Source organism: Pygoscelis adeliae, unplaced genomic scaffold (genome assembly GCF_000699105.1).
Source record: "Pygoscelis adeliae isolate BGI_AS28 unplaced genomic scaffold, ASM69910v1 Scaffold429, whole genome shotgun sequence".
Taxonomy (NCBI): domain Eukaryota; kingdom Metazoa; phylum Chordata; class Aves; order Sphenisciformes; family Spheniscidae; genus Pygoscelis; species Pygoscelis adeliae.
The window spans coordinates 552,663-567,166 of NW_008825561.1; the positions used below are offsets into that span (position 1 = coordinate 552,663).

The 14,504-nt window shown below is 39.3% G+C and overlaps 1 protein-coding gene across 1 annotated transcript in view; it reads left to right on the forward strand.

Moving 5' to 3' along the window:
• Positions 1 to 14,504, forward strand: part of LOC103923928 (protein unc-79 homolog) — a 113,706-nt gene that overhangs the window by 63,976 nt on the left and 35,226 nt on the right. The window contains exons 33-38 of the mRNA XM_009332368.1: positions 2,610 to 2,648; positions 3,600 to 3,712; positions 3,799 to 3,884; positions 4,830 to 5,003; positions 6,812 to 6,880; positions 7,478 to 7,588. Coding sequence (XP_009330643.1) covers positions 2,610 to 2,648; positions 3,600 to 3,712; positions 3,799 to 3,884; positions 4,830 to 5,003; positions 6,812 to 6,880; positions 7,478 to 7,588 — 592 coding nt within the window. The remainder of the gene's footprint in view (positions 1 to 2,609; positions 2,649 to 3,599; positions 3,713 to 3,798; positions 3,885 to 4,829; positions 5,004 to 6,811; positions 6,881 to 7,477; positions 7,589 to 14,504) is intronic.

Here is a 14,504-nt window from a genome sequence, read left to right on the forward strand (position 1 = left end):
TTCTTGTAAATACAGCAGTACTACAGTCACGGAGAGTAAATCATTTGGAAGATAAATTATCAAGGGATGAGGGCCAAGCGGGCTACCTTCTTCTGTGCTTTGAGGAAGAAATGCTGCATCTTCAGAGTGAGACAGCTGATTTAGAGCAGCAGATGGCATGCAACATGGGGTATTCCTGGTAAATGTCCTGTGTTGTTCCTACTGGCTGTCATTTCTGACAAATTTGAAGTCCAGTAAGAGGCTCCCCACAAAGGAATTATTTTGAATACATGCAAAATAAGTAGCATATACAAGCAGAGAGGCATTCAGGTGCCTCATGTATATAACCTGTCACTGTCTTTCATCAAGCGGTGCCGTATCATTACCTCGAAATACCCATCTGACAGCAGAGGTGAGAATGAATTAGACTTTTACATTTTTATTCATAGAAAAAGAACTACTACTTTCATGCTTAGAAGAGGAAACGAGTTAGGAAATCCAGGGTCTTTCAGAATATCTAAACATTACACAGAAAGATTTTCAAAAGTTATTTGGGTACCCACAGGTACAAATAGGCATCTATTGGGATTTTCAGAAGAGAAAAAGTTCTGGGTTCAAGTTACTGACAATTAGAGATTGATATGTATATAAGATTCTGGCATACACTTAACTTTATGCTCTAGTTCCTGAATCAAGATTTTTGACTTGTTGATTCTTATTTTGTTGATTTCCAGCGAGATTTAGGTTTCCAAGCATCAAAGCCCTGTTTGAAAATGGCATATAGGCTCTTGAGTTAGTGAGGAGTTTTGAAAAGCTTAACTTCTGTTCTTAATATGTACAAATTTAAACACATCCGTTTACTGTCTACTGTCCATTTACTGTTCTGCTTTGTGGTCTGCAAAGTGGAGGTAATGATGGGGGTTCATGGCCTTTGTGTAACAAAATATTTGGAGTAGTAATGATAAATACTGTAAACAAGCTGTAAATTTCAAAAAGTTTCAGGTGCTCCCAAGCATTTAGTGCAGTTCATGTCTCATGAAGTTTTTCCAAAGTTAGAAACCAAATGTTTTATCTATCATAAAAACCACACTTTCTCTCCTTTTGAATGCAATAATGCAAAACTTTGCATAGGACTTCGATTTCTTTTAGAAGAAATATTTTATGCTGTTTTATTTCTACGCTTTAGTAGATTCTTGAAAATAAGTGTAGTGTCCATTGGGCATGTGATTAGTCTCATTGCATTCTGTAGAAATCCTCATGTGCTTGAATGTAAGCAGATGCTACAGTTATTCCAGAATCAAGGTCTTTATTGCTTGAAGGTGGCCTCAGACCTGTTTTCACCCAGAATTAGCTTTGCACAGCAGAATTAATATGTTGTATTTTAGTGTGGACTCCTCTTAACAACAGTGGAGTCAGGGGTTCTAATGAGTTTTTCTGATTTATGCTGGGACAACTGAAGAGAATATAATCTTCAATCCCCTGCACCATCCAGCCGGAGATTATTGCACTGTTGAAAGTATGCTGTGTTCCCAGCTTGTCATGCATCATTAATGAAAATCATCATCCATTTTGGTTTACACTGATGTATTCGACTGAGCTGCCTTAGGGTCCTTCTTGGATTTTGCAGTGGTTACTAGAGACGAAACTGTCTTCAGAACAGAGGCTGACAGAGGATTGAGCAACAGCTAAATCCAGCCTAAAAGGGTTGTGAATCAAAGATAAACATTGAAGGCTAGATCATCAGCAGATGTAAATTAGCATAGCTCTATGAACTTTCTATTTACACATATCAACTTATACCAGCTGAAATACTGATGCACGGCAGATGAAAGTAAAAAATGCATGGTATTTTGTATATAAGAGATGCTTCCAGTGTACATATTTATAATTGCTTTTCAGTGGCTTTTAGTATTAAAGGTGTGGTGCTTTGATATTATGAGCCCTGATTCTATTCGTTTACATGTCCTGGATATTGAAGTGCATGATTTTGCTTTGAGACTGTGTTCAGTATTTTCATCACTGAATGCTCATATTTGGCTTCAAAATCTATATTTAGGTACTAAAATAAATGACCTGATTTTTAAGAACCCGGTATTTCTCATCTGCTTTGTAAGAGCTTGTAGGTACTTAGTGTTTCTGAAATTAGGCCAGTTATTTAGGTGTCAAAATCTGGAACTAGAAGCCTCACTTCAGACTGCTAAGTAGAGAATTTTGGCTTAGTCTATGTGGCTGTGTTAATCAGAAACAATTCAGTCATCAGGCAGCTTCTGGCAAACTTTTTTTTTCTCCAAATCCCTCTAGGTTAGTAATTATCCATGTTGTGCATGTAAGGCAATAGTTATACTTCATTATCTTCGTGCTAGTGCAGGGAGGCAAGTAGAACTGTCTTTAGAGCTGTTAAGTATTTGTGAGACTGCAAGACTGAATAAGAGTTTATATGTCGTGCAAACGTGATTTGACTGAGTTTAACTGCTCTTCAGAAGACCTTTTTGGTGACATTTTAAGCGTTCTTTAAAATTCTTGTTTATTATTTAAAAAAAACCCCGATACTTTATTGGCTTACTTAAAAATGAAACACAAAAAAGCATATGAGCTTCACTTATTTTTTTTTTTATTTATTTTTATTCCAGGTTGGCATCAAGTACCAGTTTTTCTAATCAAGCAGAAAGGTATGGTAGCAAAGAATACCTTGGCCAAAATGAAACATCATCCTCTCTGGCCTTGAAATCAATTAAATTTAACTTTTTAAAAAATTATTTAAGGTTTATGAGTAAGAGGAAAAACCTGTCCTTTCCCACTTGTTTAAAATATCTCCTGTGTTCTGAAGATGAACCAGGAACCCATATTCGTACGTATAGACCTTGAAAAAACTCAGATTCAGACGTAATTCAAAGATGCCTTCTGGTTTCCACAATTTCAGTGCAGCTTTTTCTAGCTTATTCTGTGTTCAGTATTTGTCTTGATAAACTATCTCCATATATTCAATCAAATGAATCATCCTTGGCTATGGAGAATCCCTGGTAGTGATGTCTCATTATGTAAATCAGATGCTGAATAGGATAAATTCATTTTGAGAAGCTGTAAAAAGATGTTAAGATGTGCAGTTTATGAGTAAATAGATAATACTCTAGCTTTTTAAATGAAACCATTCATTTTATGAATGATTAGGAAGTACTTCATCTCTTGAAGGAAACTGCAAGAGACATTAGTATTGTTGTTCATGTGTTTTATGGTAAAGCCAAGAACCTCATCCTGTATCACTGAAATACGCAAGATGAGAGCAGGATTGTATTGCAGACTCAGATGACTCACAAATAAAACGATGTGGAGAATCAGGAAAAATGCAACAATTTATTGAGACAAATACTTTAGGTATGTGTACATAACTTTTTCAGCTCTGCATAGTCGAGCTGAAGTCATAAAATCAACATGCTGAACTGTTTTTTGAGATCAGGACAGTTCTGCTTTTGACTGTCTCACTCATAACTGAACACTTCCATAATTAAAAAGAATAGGATCATCTTTATTTTCTCCATGTAGTCATCTTTGAGAAGTGTTTGAGAAGTGTTACATCTGCAATGCAATTTCTTTATTCTTCCTTTTCCTTCCCTTCATTTCAGCATGATGATCCCTGGAAATGCTGCAGGTGTGGCCAAGCAGTTCCTCCGTTGTGTGTTCCATCAGCTGGCTCCCAACGGCATCTTCCCCCAGCTCTTCCAGAGTAATATTAAAGGTAATGTGTGGTACCAGAGTGCATTTCTGACCCTTTCAGTTACCTCTGTATGGACAGTCAGTGTAAAAATGTAATTTGAATTTCAGATGGAAGTTTTTTACGGACCTTGGCCACGTCTCTTATGGACTTCAGTGAGCTGAGTTCCATTGCTGCTCTGAGCCAGCTGTTAGAGGTATGTTGGCAATCAATCAGCTCTGTTAATGGTGCTAGTTTTATTAGCGTTATCAGGCATATTGGATCATTTCTCCTCATTCATTAAGAGTTCAAACTTGCATCACCAAAAGCAATGTGAATTTTTGTTTTGTCCTCCCTGGAAGAAGGATTAGGCTGTCCACACCATTTTCCTTCTGGGTTTTGCTCTCACTGATAGGTTTTTCTTTTTCTTTTTTTCTTTTTTTTTTTTTTCTTCCCCTCAGACCAGCTCCTGGAGCTGTCCTACACATTGGTAGTGTGGACCATCCATTCCCCTGGCACTATTTCTGGTTTTCAGGAATATTTCTGCTCATACATCTCAGTTCTTCCTCTCCCCTGTATCTGCTGGCAGTTTCTCTAACTAGTCCAAAGATTTATTGCCTGCCTTTCGCTGGTTGTCTTCTGTGCACTTGGCTTGTTTCTACTGTAACTTTTATCTTTCCACTAGCACTAGTTACTTGCATGTATCCTGCTCTTCCAAGAACATGGCAGTTGCTTCATACAAACACTTTGACATCACTTTAAAACTGCTTATGACTTTCCAGGCCTGACCCTAGTACACAAGCCAACAAAGTATACATGGTCAACTGAACATTAATGAACATAACTTGTTGAGGGCAATCCACTGGTGAATACTTTACTAGTTCTGCTTTTTTTACTGCCTGCCAGTCTAGGCAGCTTATGAGTTAGGACCCTGCTTATAACATTTTGGCTCAAAATCTTTTGATCAATACTTTAGGAACTGAACTAGACTTAACTGTCACATACACAGTTCAAATTCCCTGCACAACATTTTATCATTAGCATTATAGAAGAGGTAAGTAGTATTTGGTCTGAACAAATTAACCTCAGCATTTCCAAATATTGCTTAAGGGACCATTTCTGCATGTGTACAGTTGTTTACAGTTCTCGTTTTGTTTCCCAGGGTTTAAACAACAAAAAGAATTTACCACCAGGGGGTGCAATGCTACGCTGTTTGGAAAATATTGCTACCTTTATGGAAGCCTTGCCGATGGATTCGCCCAGCAACCTCTGGACCACAATTAGTAATCAGTTTCAGACCTTCCTTACTAAACTCCCTTGTGTTTTGCCACTTAAGGTATGATGTATGGACATCTGAAACGAGCTATACTGCCATTAGTCAGGATGTACCGAAACAGTGGGAAAGCTGTGGATGAGAAATCAGAGCGGGTTGTTGTGCATATTTTCTAATGATTCAACTAATGTTTCCAGAGGACTGGATTTATTGTATGTCTGATCCCTCCCTTTAATTATATTTTCCATGGGTAACAATAACAACTCTGACCAGAGTACTCTTCGCCTCTTTGTTGGCTTTTTTCCTCTACACTTTCCATGCCCTGTCTTTGCCAGATTAGAATACTGCATTTGAGAGAAACCAGCATTTTGGCAATAAAAATCCGTCTGGTTTTAACTGTTTAAACAAAATAAAACACTCAAGAAGAGCAGCACCACCTAATTAATTTGCTGAAAGTGCACAATAGTCAGACAGACAGAGAGAACTGAGACTACCGGGAATTGAGCCTAGCCTGTTTGGCTGACCAGGTTGTAGTTCTGGCTGTAATCAGAATATAGTTGCAGAAACTGAATCTAGAAGCTTTGGGCTCTGATTTCTGAGTGCTCAGAGGACATACAGAGGGTTCTTATCTCCTGGTGTATATGTTTCCAGATGTCTTTTCAGTAAACACAGTAAAAACTTTTCTGAGTCTTACCAGTAAACATGGGATTCTGATACTCTTATTCTGACTTTATTTCCTATGGTGTGAGTGAGCCCAGTGGTAATCTCTTCTGTGCAAAACAGTGTTGCTCAGTATGAGCTGAGGGATCCAAAATCTAACTTTGTGACTTATAACATTGTCTTTTAGATTGGGTGTCACCACCAAATTACATGAGTGATATTAAATTCCTCGGCACTATTATGCAATAGTCAGACCTTGAAACCTCTTTAGGTTTGGTAAATTGAGGCACTATCCTGCAGCACTTACTAAGCCAAACAGGCAATAACCATCCCCTTTGCATACTAGCCACCCCAATCTGTTGCATCTTGTCTAATTGAAATAAATAAAAAGAAATTAATTGGATCTTAATAGTTCCAACTGCCTGTCTGCCATTCACAGAACATTTAGATGGAGCGTTTACTCTGATTTCCCTTTTATTCATGGGAGATATCATTAGTGATACAAGTAAAACAATTGCTTGCTTCTGAACTTTCCATCTCCTGTTCCTTCCTCTAGGGTCATAAATGACTCTCTGCTGTTCTAGATGTTTGCAGCAGGGATTAGGCGAGACAATGGATAGGCCCTGAAAAGTACCATTCACTGCTGCAACCTGTCTGGTTTACGCAGAAGAAAAATCAATTACACCATAAGGAACAACTTTAGAGGGGCCTCTGGAGCAGCTATTGCCAGGGCGCATTCTGATGTTATGGGGTGTGAGTTGCAGCCCTGTCTTGGAGTGTGGGGGGAAAATGTCATAGCCCAGGGCAACCACAGAAATATAACATGAGGTAGATGGTGCGTACCTCCTGCTAACCCACTCTTCCGTCCTTACCCCCCCATCCATTTTTATTACAGTGGAAATATATTTCTAGGAAATTTTTGTCATTAAAAGGGGTAAAGCTAACTGTTCTAAACTAACCCTTTAGTTAAATTTTCTCATCTCAAGGCCCATGCTGTGGTCTGTTACCACTGAAGGGATATGATTGTGTGTTCAGGAATAAGCCAGTTTAGGCAAAGTAAGTAAGATCAATCATCAGGGATCATTTTTCAGACTTCACCTATAACTTATTCATAGCTGCTACCACTAAAAGCAAGATGTGCACAGAAAGGTACTAACTCTGTTTTTTGTTCTTTTTTTTTTCTTCTTTCCTGCCTTCAAATATGTTCACAGTGTTCTTTAGATTCTAGTTTAAGAATCATGATTTGCTTGTTGAAGATACCTACCACTAGTGCCACCAGGGTAAGTTCCAAGAAGACAAATCTCTGTTGCCTCAGATTTAGCCAGCCTGCACTATTCTATGAATGTGTTCTTATCCCCTAGGTACGAAAGTATTATATATAAGCATAAAATTGTGCAGTCCGATACTCTTTGGAGAATGATAAGAGCTTTGGAATCTAGGTTACAGTAAAGTGTGTGTGGGCTTACATTCCTGTGTGGGTGTGAATGTATATCTTCTTAAAGATTTGATGTTCTCTTCTTTTTTCCTCCTCTTTTTTTTCTTTAAAAAGAAAAAGAAGATAGTAATGAACTTCCTTAGAAGTTCTGCAGTACAATTCCACTGAGATCAGTGAGGTTTTCCTGCATAAACACTACAGAATCTCTTCTATCTCATAAGCATTGTGTCAGAGGTGAAACTGTTTTCTAATTTTTTGCATCTAACTTCTCATAAAAGCATGAAGGCAAATGCTAGATAGAATAGCCTTTTGACTGAAACAGTGTAAATCCCAGCAAGATAGCCTCTGAGCTAAAAATAATGCTGTTCCATTTTCAGTGTTGGAATGCTTTTTGTTTTGCTGTGCAAGCAGTTATTGATTTCTCTAAATCACATCATTGCAGAGTCTTCTGGAGCCTTTTTCAAAATTACTAAGCTTTGTAATTCAGAATGCTGTCTTCACTCTGGCGTACCTGGTGGAACTGTGTGGTTTGTGCTACCGAGCCTTCACTAAGGTAACAATGAGACTGTATCTTCCTTTAGGGACAACTGAAAATAGGACAGACAAAGTCCTACTTCCCTCAAGTGGTATATTTGTAAGTAAAGATGAAATCAGTGTCAAGTTTCAGACGTGTCAACAGTTTTAATGTAGTTTGGCTAATCAGGTAGTGATCATGATTCAGTGCCTTTTAATATACTGAGTTTCACATTCACAGTATAGACACAGATAAAGGGAACCTTCCAAAAACATTGCTCAGAAAAGTATTTTGGTGTGATTTCATGACTTGGAAATTTTTTTCTCTTGTAGAGATGGTATTTGGTGTTCATGCATGACTTAAAATGTCTGTACAGTCATATCTGTGCACAAGTTTAGCCACATACCTTGTGCAGTAAAAAATATTCCTGGTAGTGCCTTTTGAGAGCACAGCTGTGAGGGGAGGCAACAGATAGCTGAGTAAAATGGAAGACTCCAAGTTAGGAGCTTCCCAGCTTAGATCCTGTTTCATTCTGTATTAGGTATCTCACTTTGGCGTGCATGGCTGTAAGCTGTGTAGAAAAGAGAACAGTATGTATGCACCTTTAAAAAGTTTTTAAGATTCCTGGATAAAAGCTATGGTGTACAAATAACACTCAGTTATTACTCAAGTTCATTTCTGTAGCTACTGGTGAGAAGTTGAATAACGACAAAATCCACAAAAAAAAATCAAACCTTTTGCTAAGGCCCTATATGCTCCATTATGTAGATTATTAGGGTACTGAGCAAAAATGTTGCTTCAGCCACTAAGTGCACAGTTTTCCAGCCTCGATATGTTTGTCAAAACAGTAATTAATCCTCAGGCAACATTCTCTCGTAAGTAGCTATGTGATTTTCTATATTGATAATGTACAACTGGGGCATGCATTGCTTCAGTCTTGATAAGATTTAAAATATCACTGGACAAACAGTGAAGAAGAAATGATAAAAGCAATGACACTCTCACAGAAAAACCACAGGAAAATAAGAAAGTTTTACCAGATCTAATGGTTTGGAGCATTAAATAGAAACTAACAGTGTGTTTAATTACAGCAAGAAAATACTACCTTTTTTGTCTCATTTGAAAGAGAAGAGCTTATGAAAGAAAAAAATCCTGAATACAGAAGAGACTGTCCAGCTTTTGGAAGTAATTTGAGCTAGATCTATAGTTAAGGCTTTGGGCAAGACGAAGTGAGAAAAATGTTAACTTAAAGTCCAACAGTGGGGGTTTTCCATTGAAACAAAAAAAGCCCTATTTAAAACTGAAGCAAAGATATTCCTGTTGCGTTTGTGGTCTGATAAGACTATTTCATGTATGCCTGTTAAAGCAAATTGTGAAATATAGGAAATGTTTCACTCTCCTTGTGCTCTGCAGTTTCAGTTGTTTCAAGAAAAAAAACCCATGCTTTTCTTGCATGCTTCCTAGTTCAATGTTCTATTAATATATTGAGTACTTATTTGCACATAGAAGGCTTGGATTATAGTGCTTGGTAAAATCTCCTTCTTGACTTAGTTTAATGCAACCTGGTGACCCAGAAATGGAATCATTAGTGAATGGTCTCCTGCAATTTATAGCCACAAATGCTTAATTTAGTGGAACTCCATACTGCATTATCTTTGTTATTTCTGAAAGCTTACCATGGTTTTGCATTAGAAATATCAAATTAGTGACTGCTGTTAGGAAAAAAAACAAATCAGTTGTGATGTCTGTGTTTCTCTACAGTGGAAATCACTGTAGCCAAGTAAGAGTGTTGTTTGTGACAGAATACCACATAGAAGTGAATTCCAGAAGGAATATGATTTGTGAACATTGAAACTATTCAGATTTAATTACTTGTTTTGCAACTTTGAATGTGCTGGCTGGAACAAAACACCATCTTTCAGCTAAGCTGTGGAGGATTTCTTGTCTTTTCAAAGACCAAGCCACTCTGACATGCACTTTGTAGAGGTCAGTGCTGTACAACCACTCCATATCTTTTTTTTATCTCCAACATTTTCCTAATACCCTGTGGCAGGAATATCTCCATTTCTCTTGTCTTAGAGCCTGAAGACTCACATCAATCTGATACTTTCTTGTCTGAATTTCTGTTCCAGGTCAGCAATTTGATTTTTTTCAGTGCCTTTGGAATTCTCAGTTGAGAGTAGCATCTCTTCTGTGGATTGTAATCTTTTTATCTTTCATTTTCCTTTCAAGTATCTTAAGGTCCTAAATGGATACTTTCTGGCTTTCTTATCTCTTACAGCTGCAGAAGCTTGAACCTAAACTTTGCCTTTTGCTAGCATTCTGTTGACCCTTATTAAATAAATGCAGAATGCCACTGAATTGGACATGACATGATTTTGCTATTGAATTTTTTTAAAGAATCTTGAAGTGGCTGATCTTCAGTATTTGTAATTACTGTAGTAACAACAGAGATAAAATAAAGAATTTTGCTTTATACTGGCTTACTTGGAGGATAGCATACCACTCCATTAAAGAACCAAATTTACTATTATTACTAAGTTTGGGCCCTGAGATACTGCTAGAAACAAACTTCAGTAGTTTCATGTTCTACACATAGACCTCTGGCAAGTCACAGTTTGAAGGTTGCAAGGCATTTTTTTTATAGGGATGCATAGATATACGAGAGGGTTAATTTGGCTGAACAGAGGCTAAAGGGGTTGTATTCTTGACTGTTCGGTACCAGGTTTACACATGAGTCGTCTGGGCATTATTTGCATGGAACTAATACCCATTCACAGCTCTATTGCAGAATATAAAGTTCTTAAAGTATGTATAAACCATGTTTATCACCAGCAGAATGATAGGAATAAGTAGACTTCGATAGGAAGGGTACTCTGGGCTATTGACTTCAGTGTCATCACTCCTGATTTACAGTGCAGGAAGCAAGAGGTCAGGTGTCAAAAACCATTTTGCTTGATTTTGCTTCATCTCTCTGCACTGCATGTGCTTAAAAAATACTAAAAGTTTAGGCTGTGAGATAGGAGACTTCTTTGAGAAAGAGGTAGCTCACTTGTATTATCCTTAGAGCCAAGGAAAGCTGGGATTCATGAAGCCTATGCTTCCTTTCCAGTGTTCTGACAAAGCAATTTATAATGGCCCAGTTATATCCTGTGTAGCGTAGGTATTAGTCTGTAAAATAGCTGAATGCTTTTGAAAGAATTTTACCTCTCTTCTTTTCCAGTATGTGCAGGCTACTGTACTGGGTTACTGATAGGAACTTCTGTCCAGTGTTTCAGAGGATGTAATTGTCAACTGTCTGAGCCTGGCACTGCATTATGTATGTGCCTCAAGACTGTGAAGGCATATGACAGTGGGAAGGGTCACTCTTGCTGGTGAATTCTAGCAAGTAATCAGGGTCTACTTGCACCTTGAGTATTGTGCACCATTCTGGTTCCCCATTCCCGATAGAATATAGTAGAATTGGAGAAAGTTCAGGTAACCATAACAAGAACGATCAAACAGTGGGATGAGTTCCACATACAGAGCAACTAAGTTAGGGCTCCTCAATCTGAAAAAGCAACAACTGATGGGAATGTGAGAGAGGTCTGTAAGGTCACAAGTGACCCAGACAGGCATGGGTAATTTCATGCCTTTCCAGTACAAGAACAAGAACATATTAAGTTTGTAAGAACCAGTGTCAAAGCAAGTAAAGGGAAGTGGTTCTTCAACAGTGTCTGACTCGTGCCAAGTACTGTGGGTACTGAAAGTTGACATGGGTCCAAGAGGTCAATGGACACAAACGTGGAAGAAAAATCCACTGAGAGTTATGAATTATACAGAAACCACACTGAGCTCAGAAGTTCCCTGAGCTGAAAATAGTTGGTGGCTAGGAGAGCAGTAGTGGGAATTATACATGCTTGCCTTGTTTTTATTCTTTCTTTTGCATCTGCTTATGACCTTGTTGGAGATAAGATACTGAGGACATTTGTTCTGGTCTGACCTCTCCTGGATATTCTTATATTGTATTATTCTTATCAGAGCACCACTCATGCATGTGGGATGTGTGACTTTTGAGTGCTTGTCCCCTCAAGTAATGGTTTCGTAATACAGCTGAACTGATCCAGTGTTTGCCACTCCCATAAGGGAATGATTATTTTTATTATTTTTATTCTTTTAATTTATTTTGAAGTGTTCGCTTCCTGTGAGTTTAGCTGCCTAGACTGCAGCAATGTAGTCAGACAAGGACCACTGCAGTTTGGGGCCCATTCCATCAGCTAAATGTGTTATCTGTCTGCACACTCCATCTAACTGAAGATCAGACTCTGAGCTTGAAGTAAGGTCTCTTGGTTCATAGACGGGCATCATAACGTCCGTGAAAGACACACCATTCTGTTGTTTTGGCACCTTCTCCCGTATCAGGGGCTGATATTTAAAATCTGTTTTCATTAAAAGGTATGTGGGTGCTGTGGAAGAGTGCTGGTTGTGGCTGGGGTAGAGTTAATTTTCTTCATAGTAGCTAGTATGGGGCTGTGTTTTAGATTTGTGCTGGAGACAGTCTTGATAACACAGGATTGTTTTAGTTATTGCTGAGCAGTGCTGACACAGAGTCAAGGCCTTTTCTGCTTCTCACACCACCCCACCAGCGAGGAGGCTGGGGGTGCACAAGAAGTTGGGAGGGGACACAGCTGGGACAGCTGACCCCAACTGACCAAAGGGATATTCCATAACACAGGACATCACGCTCCCCAGTAAAACTGGGGGGAAGGTTGGCCGGTGGGCCGCTGCTCAGGGATTGGCTGGGCATCAGTTGGTTGGTGGTGAGCAATTGTTTTCATTTACATTACTTGTCTTTCTTGTTTTTTTCTCTCTCTTTGTTATTTTACTTTTCATTACATTTTATTACTATTATTATTGATATTACTATTATTTTATTTTGATTATTAAACTGTTCTTATCTCAACCCATGAGTTTTCTCACTTTTACCCTTCCAATTCTCTTACCTCCCATCCTGCTGGGGGCGGGGAGTGAGTGTGCGGCTCTGTGGTGCTTAGTTGCTGGCTGGGGTTAAACCACGACAGTCCTTTTTGATGCCCAAGATGGGGCTCAAAGGGTTTGAGATAATAACAGATTGACCAGAGTGTATTAGAAGGGATTTATATCTGTTAACAGTTGCGGGTCATGATATTGATTTATCTGTTCTCGATATTAATTTAATCTGATCTTGCAATGCTCTTCTTTTTGCTGTGCGTGTTACGGACTGGTGTTGGCTTTTGCAGTTTGCTGTGCTCTGTAGTGATTAGTGATGTTTTGCCTGGGAGATTTGTTATTAAAACACTGACCTTGAGCTTAATCTGGTATTTGGGTTCTGTACTGAAGCTATTACTGTACTTTGGGTACCATCTCATGGAGACAATTAACAATTATACTTGTTCCTCTGAGAGGTTTTTTGTGGAGTAAATACAGAATGGCACCTTTGCTACCTTCTTCTGTGATGTTTTCTCCCTTGTTATAATAACTTCTCAGTATCTTTAACATCCTTGGGTAGTTAAAATACTTCTATTGGTATTTCTTAGGAATATTGCTTCAGTTTTGTCTAAGGTTAACAAGTAATTTAGGAATATGACCCAGGCTCCACGAGAGTATGGTCATGGGTGGCATGGCATGGGGGAGAATATGGGCAGGTATCTAGAGAACTTCTCACCTCCAATGGTCTGGAACTTCACTCCCAAAAAACTACAGGACCCTGATGAAGTGATTGGAAAAAAAAAAAAAATGCCATGGCTATTCCAAAGAGGCACAACTTAGGGCACTGTGCTGGGCCCTGGCCGGCATCTACCAAACACTGCTTATTACTATGCAGCACCTTCAGGGAGAAAAGAGGAAAAAGATACCAACAGACACTATGGGTACACCAGACACTGTATTAGTTGCCCCTATAACTAAAAAGAAACAATGGAAGCAGAAGTCAGCTCATTTAGTAAGGGATGAAGAAGCTTCTCCTAAGAGGGAGCACGAGAAAGAATCAGAAGCAGCAGCCTGTTCTGCAGCAGAGCAGTCACAAGAACACGAAGAGACTGAAATCATAAATGTGACAGAAACCACCCGATCCCTATCCCTAAGTGAGCTGCAAGATATGCAAAAAGATTTTAGCCATCAACCAGGTGAGCTAATTCTCAGCTGGTTACTCCAATGCTGGGATATTGGGGCCAGTAGTCAGGAATTAGAGGGTAAGGAAGCCCGGCAGCTAGGATCCCTTCCTAAGGATAAGGCCATTGACAAAGGGATTGGAAAAAAGGCAGGAGTCCTCAGTCTTCGGCGGCGACTCCTGTCAAGTGTGAAGGACAGGTATTCCTTCAAGGAAGAACTTGCAAATTCCCAAAGCAAATGGACCGACATTGAGAGAGGTATCCAATATCTGAGGGAATTAGCCATGTTGGAGGTGATCTGTAACAACCTGGATGACAACTAACAACCTGGATGACAACCAGGCATCCAAAGACCTGGATGAAATCCAGGGCACGTGGTCCCTGGGGCAAATGTTTGTATGAAATGCACCGACGTCACAGACCCACCCCCTGGCGATAATGAGCTGGACAGACACGGGGGGACCAACTATAGATGAACTGGCCAGACAACTCCGAGAATCCAAAGATAGTATTGCTTCTTCCATATGGGCCTGTATCTCGGCCATGGACAGATTGACCCAAAGAATGTCCGAGCAAGCTGAGAAGGGTAGGTTTTCCTCACGCACTCCAACCAAGGCCTCAGGTATTAAGAGCCAGCCTTTTTCTATTCAAGGGAAAAGGTACCGGTGGCACACACCACGTGCAAGCCTGTGGTTCCTCCTCTGTGACCAGGGAGAGGACATGAGGAAGTGGGATGGTGAACCTTTCTGGAGACAAGAAGCTTGGGTACAGGAACTGCAATGAAAAACAACAGCAAAAAAGCATCCATCCAGGAAAATTACTGCTCC